The 6,000-nt window shown below is 41.1% G+C and overlaps 1 protein-coding gene across 3 annotated transcripts in view; it reads right to left on the reverse strand.

Moving 5' to 3' along the window:
- EPB41L4A (erythrocyte membrane protein band 4.1 like 4A) overlaps positions 1-3,803 on the reverse strand; it is a 90,187-nt gene extending 86,384 nt beyond the window's left edge. For 2 of the 3 annotated variants that reach the window (XM_081943433.1, XM_081943432.1), the window contains exons 1-2: positions 3,018-3,803; positions 2,070-2,393 (exon numbers count right to left, since the gene is read on the reverse strand). In XM_081943433.1, the coding sequence (XP_081799559.1) occupies positions 2,070-2,168 (99 nt within the window). In that variant the 5' untranslated portion in view covers positions 2,169-2,393; positions 3,018-3,803. The remainder of the gene's footprint in view (positions 1-2,069; positions 2,394-3,017) is intronic. The other variant, XM_081943431.1, reaches the window with a different exon arrangement.
- Positions 3,804-6,000: the final 2,197 nt, after the last annotated feature.

Genomic DNA, 6,000 nt, shown 5'->3' on the forward strand with positions numbered 1-6,000 from the left:
TCATGTGCACTTCAAAGCAGTTTTTTGGAACTGAACTTAAAACACTGCCCAATTCTAATAGCCATTATGTTCAAAATGCAAACAAAAAATAAAATGTGCAAGACTAATTATATTTAAAAGGTTATTTTATACAGTGTTTTCATTATTAGCCTTTAACTATTTATATTATGTTTATATTTAGTAAAAAGTAATTGTAGCAAAAGCTATTAGCTATACTATAGGAATTAGTCTTTGCACATTTTTAAAAAATCTTCTGTAAGATTTATTCTGTTGAACATGTTTAGGATAGCTGATCAGATTTATTTATTTATTTATCTATCTATCTCCCACCTTTATTTTTACACATCTCAAGACAGAAAACATATAAAACACACCTTCCTCCTCCTATTTTCCCACAACAACCCTGTAGTTTGGGCTGAGAAAAGGACCAGCCCAAAGTCCTCTATCTGGTTTTCATGGCTAAGGCAGGACTTGAACTCAGTCTCCCACTTTATACACCTTAACTACTAGCCTACTAAATTATCAAAACTCTCCTAACTAGACAAAAAAAGATCTCCAGAGAATTCTCTGTGTCTTACCAAACTTCAGAATGCTTAAAAATAAATTCCTTTAATTTAGCGACAATTAAAACCATTATCACATATAGAATTTATTTAAATCCCTGCATATTGACCTGTAATTAAGCTTCAATGAAACTCTTAGGATATAAACATTCAGAAGTTTGCACTGTTATTGCTTATTATGTACCTTACTTCTATTTATTTCAGTTATACTACAAAGTGGCAATTTCAGTTTTCTTATCAAGTTTGATTCCTTCGACAATTTTACTTAAAAGTCCACTTGTTTGCAAACATATTAGTTGAAAAGTTGCATGTTTCACTGCACTGAAATTATCTTACCTATCTTTAAACCTAATTATACTACTAATTCTCATAGAACCCATATAACTGGCAAGTCAGTCTAGTATTATTGTTTTCTACCCCATATGTACATAAATCACAATTCCCTTAAACTTAATGAGAATTTTTCAAGAATATGGGATTGCAAGTTTTTACACTTTTTTAAAACTCAGTTATGTCAATTTCAGATTTTTGCACATTTTTCTTATAGACTTTCAGAGTTTTATTTTCTATGGACAATATAGGTAGTCATATAGATATAAATGTGTGATCTGTTTGCTACTCTCAAGTTTATCATTTTATAATGATATATAAAGCTCAAAATATATTACACAGCCAAAAGAAGACACGGTTTCCTATATATTTAAGGCTTTTCCAGAACAATTAATTTATTCTCATTCAAAAGTAAGCCCTGTTTAAATTCTAATTTTCCGCAGAAATGTTTTTTTAAGTTTAAAACCTGCACTTCATATTCAGACAGAAAACTCACTGCTCTATCATTTATATCTGAACAAAAGTAGAATTCAAAAATTTACTAAAATATTTATATATACATCCTTCCTTTCTAATGAGGGAAAGTGTCTTATTGCCTTTGCTTAGAGGGAATGTTGACAGCTAGTGCCCCCCAATTTAGTACTAATAAAAAAACAATGGATTATTTAGAAGCACTTCAGTTGCAAAGATATTTTATCATTTTGTTGACTGGGAGGTATTTCAAAGGAAAATTAAGCACCCTTACCTCCACTGACCTTACTGGATAGTTAAAACTTATGGGAAATAAATGAGGTTCTTTTTTGAAAAAAAAGGTGTTTTAATATAAAACTTTACACAATTGAGACTTACTAAAATTTGAGAATTTCTTCCCTTGCTGCAGTGTCTCGTTTACACACAATACATGATTTAAGGAAAGCAAATCAGCGCTCATTTTTAACACTTTCCTCTGTTTTTTGTTTGTTATTACTACAACTCTTTCCTGGGTCATGGAATGTGATGTAAAGTTAAAAGCCACTTGACATTGCCATATCCCTGTAATTAGAAACCACTTTGTTTTGATAAGTGCTCTCTTCAGAAATGGGTTTCCATGTCGATTTGCCCCCTATTGCTTAACACTAGACAAAGCATTTCAAGCACTACTGACAAGGTAGTAAAAATAGAACAGGCAGCACTTACCTTTATCCCTTGGTGCTGGGTGGTTAAGGTTAATTTGGATTCATCCAGAAGCAGAACTTCACAATAAAATTCCTCAGGCACTGCACAAAAGCAGCCCATGGCTGCTCCAGTGTCTTGGATGTCAGATTGCAAATGATAAAAAGAGATGAATGTAACTTGGAGCACAGCAGGGGGGAAAGCAAATAACTCCGTTCTGATCCGGCAATTTTTGTTTATTTCACTCAAAGGGTGAACGGTGGAGAAGGAAAGCGGACTAGTCTTTGTCTTCAACCAGCTTACTAAAGAGGGTGGCTTACACCAAAGGTTAAGTCTTCATCAGGCATCCTGCAAAAAGAAAAAAGAGGGAAAAGAGCCCAAATCCTTCTAATCACCTTTTAAGGGAGAGGAAAAAAAATATCTATACATTCATTGTCAAGCTGTAAGAGTGAATTCGAAAGAAGAAAGTTGTCAGAGGCAAATCCATGATAAAGTTTCACACGCTCCTCAGCCCTTATAGGCTTCTTTGTTCACAGTGCAGCTAGGAGATTCCCTTGGCCTCTGAAGCAGACGGGTGCTGTGGATAAGTGAGTAGTTAGAGAGCTTGCTCTGGATACCAATACGAGGCAACCGCAAGAGAAGCAGGTCATCCTTCAAGGCCTACTAGGAGCCGAGCCCTTTCAAGCGCAAAAGAACTTAAGAAAAGCACCCGTGCCGGGGGAAAAGCTCCAGTTCCTCCTCGGCTGCACAACGCCGGGCGCTCCAGCGAAAGCTCCTCCAAGCCGCGTCCCCGGGATTAATAATTACCCACGTTTCCCCTCCCCCTTCCTCTCTTCCTTCGGGGATTGCTCTTTTGTATGACGAGAGAAAAGGAAGGATCCGGGCAGAAGGGAAACCGCCCCGCCTTCAGCGCGCACACCCCCCCCGTCCCCGGCCTTTTCCTACCCGAAATAGGGGGATACGGGGGCTTACCTGGACGAGCGGAAAAGCCAAACCAAGAAGCCGCTGTTCTGCTGCTGCTAGGGCGTGAAGAGGCGGGCTGGCAGGTACGGACCGTTCACTCTTGCGGGCTTAAAGCACAAACCAGCTTGCGCTTTCCAAGTCAGGCGCAAGCCCGTCTACCTCGGACACACATACACACACGCCCTTCCCTCCGCGGCGCTGAAATACGAGGCGGCGGCAGCGACACACCGTAGGGCTCCTATTGCCGTTTTCTCCCGGCCTTCTCCATTCCTCGCGAGTAGCTTTTCCCGTCGGGGAGGAAACCGCGAAGAATTCAGGATTCTTCTTGCCGCCCAACTCCGCCGGCAAAGTTCCCCGCGAAAAGCGGAGCGAGCCCCGGGCGCAGCAGTTAACAAACGCCACCTGCCCCGGGGTGGGTCCAGCCGCTTAGTTTCCTTCCCGGCTGGAGAAGCTGAGCGTGCGAGGTGTCAGCGCTGCTTCCTTGTCCGACCTTCGCTTCCTCGTCCTCCTCCTCGGGTGAGGCTCGGGTTCCCGGTCCACCTTAGCCAGCATGGCCCGGGATGGTACCGGGGAGGACCGGCGAACGCTTTCCTTGCCCAGCCCAGAGGCAGCCGCGGCTCCCGCGCGCGCTACCTTCAAGGCGAGCAACGCCTCCGTTCAAGCTCCGTTCAACGTGCCTCCTCCTCCGGCACCTCCGCGATGCCGGCTTGTAGCTGAGCTGCCAAACCGGCGTTTTTGTCTCCCTCCGCCTTTTTGCTCCCGCCAACCTTTCACCTTCCCTGCCTTAGCAGCACCGGCGGAGGAGGCGTAACTGTGCAAGGACAGCAGTGACCCCTACCGGCCGATTCCGCCAAGCCGGACTTGAACGTGATGATTCAGAGAGGGAATGGTAGCGTGTTTTTAGATGAATAACCACTCCAGGAGGGATTTAGCATGCAAACTATTTCTTATGGAGCCAGACATCTGTCATCAAGAGTTGTCTTGGCAAAAGGAGAGAGGCATCATTTGCTGGAGACTGCTGCTTGCTTTAGATGGATTTAAACACATCTTAAAAATGTCTATCATAGACGTTCTTACAAGCCCTTTACCTAAATGTTTGGAAGAAGGGATTTGAACTTGCTTCCAATTTATAAAAAATTGCCTGAGGCCTTTCCTGTGCACATTCCACTTAAATCACCTTTCAACTGTACAGTACTGTACGCCTGTATTACCTGCAGGGAATGGAGCAACCAGATATTACCAGACAGCATAGCATTCAACTGGTAACAAAAATGCTGCAAAATTAACAAAGTAATTATGAATGTGCTTTGTGCTACACAAGGTCATCCCCCTCAATCTTAATTTTAGGCTGAGTTCAATTTTACTCTGTCGTGATGCGGTTTGTTTGTGATTAAGGGCTCTTTCTCCCATCCCGAAATATAGCATTAATATGCTTGGTGACCATCTTTTTCTTCATTTCTTCATGACATTATCCAACATCTATGACTCATTGGTAGCCTATTTTTTTTCTTTTTTTATTAAATTTTTATTCTACTCCATCATATGATGCAGCAACTCTTGGTGGTTTTTAATATTACAAAGTCCTGCAAGAAACTTAAATTAGAGGAATTAAATAGAAAAATCTAAAAACGACTACGATGGGCAGTTTGGGAATGGAGATCTTTTTTACATGGTGAGCCACCCCCAACATAGCAGCCCTTTGGTAGGGTCAAAGCCAAGCAGCAGAGAAATGTTTTCAGACTCTTCCAGAAGGTCAGGAATATGTGGGGGGGGGCTCACTTCCAACAAGAGAATATTCTATAGTGAATGCTCTTCTCATGCACCCTGTCAGTCAAAATTCTTTGGCAGATGGGATCCTAAATAGGCCCTTTCCACTGGGAAAAAATGGGGCAGGCTAGTGCCATTGGAGTGAGATGGTTCCTCAGCTACCCTAAACCCATGCTATAGTTGAGGAACTTAATATTTTCATCTGTGGCTCCAGTTTTCAAAAAAGAAGCATTTTTTTCTTTTTAAATAGAATTTTAGGTATGAATACAATCTGGTACACTTGACTATTTATCAACCTTGATAACTTTTAAGTGTGAACTTCAATTCCAAAAATTCCCCAGCCAGCATGCCAAGATGAGAAATACTGCATTACACTAATGATGTGATTCAAGGGTTAACTTAACTCTCTGTGGCTACTTTATGCTGCTGCACACATGTTTCATCCATTCCCATTGCTGGGAGCTGCTTTCTGTGCTCATATTGGCTTGGTCTACAGCAGTGGTTCTCAACCTTCCTAATACCGCGACCCTTTAGTTCCTCATGTGGTGGTGATCCCCAACCATAAAAAAAATTTAATTGCTACTCTATATAAACTGTACTTTTGTTGTACTACTGTTATGAATCGTAATGTAGATATTGATATTGGAAGACTGCTATCATATCACACTTAAGTCCTTCTTTTCATTCAACCAGACATGCCCAATTCCTGCAACTGTTCTTCGTATGTTTGAGCTTCCAGTCCCCTAATCCTCTTGGTTGCTCTTCTTTGCACTTTTTCTAGACTAGAGTCTCCACATCTTTTTTATAGAGGCAGCCAGCATCTTGTCTGCTCCTAAATTTTGGATCTGAAAAGAATCACATCCTGGAGGCTGGACAACCTCGGTTGCTATACAATCATACACACACACATACACAGAGACACACAGTGGCTTTATTCCCACAGCCTCCTTAACTAAGTTGCCTGCAGCTGCATTCACAAACTTGCTTACCCTGCCTGGATGGATCTTCAACCTGGTTTGGGGTTGTTTGCAGGAGTGCTCTTAACCTTGGTGGTGGTAGTAAGCTTAACCTTAATTTATTGGGCAAATGTCGTGCATTGTTTATTTTTATTTTTTTAAAGTTATTTATTTTCTCTTTCAGGTTTATTCACAAATATACACTCTTATAATTACCATTAATTATATCATTATCAGTAATCATTTATTGTTATTTTCTTACAAATGTA

Source organism: Natrix helvetica, assembly GCF_964273705.1.
Source record: "Natrix helvetica genome assembly, chromosome: 2".
Lineage (NCBI taxonomy): Eukaryota > Metazoa > Chordata > Lepidosauria > Squamata > Natricidae > Natrix > Natrix helvetica.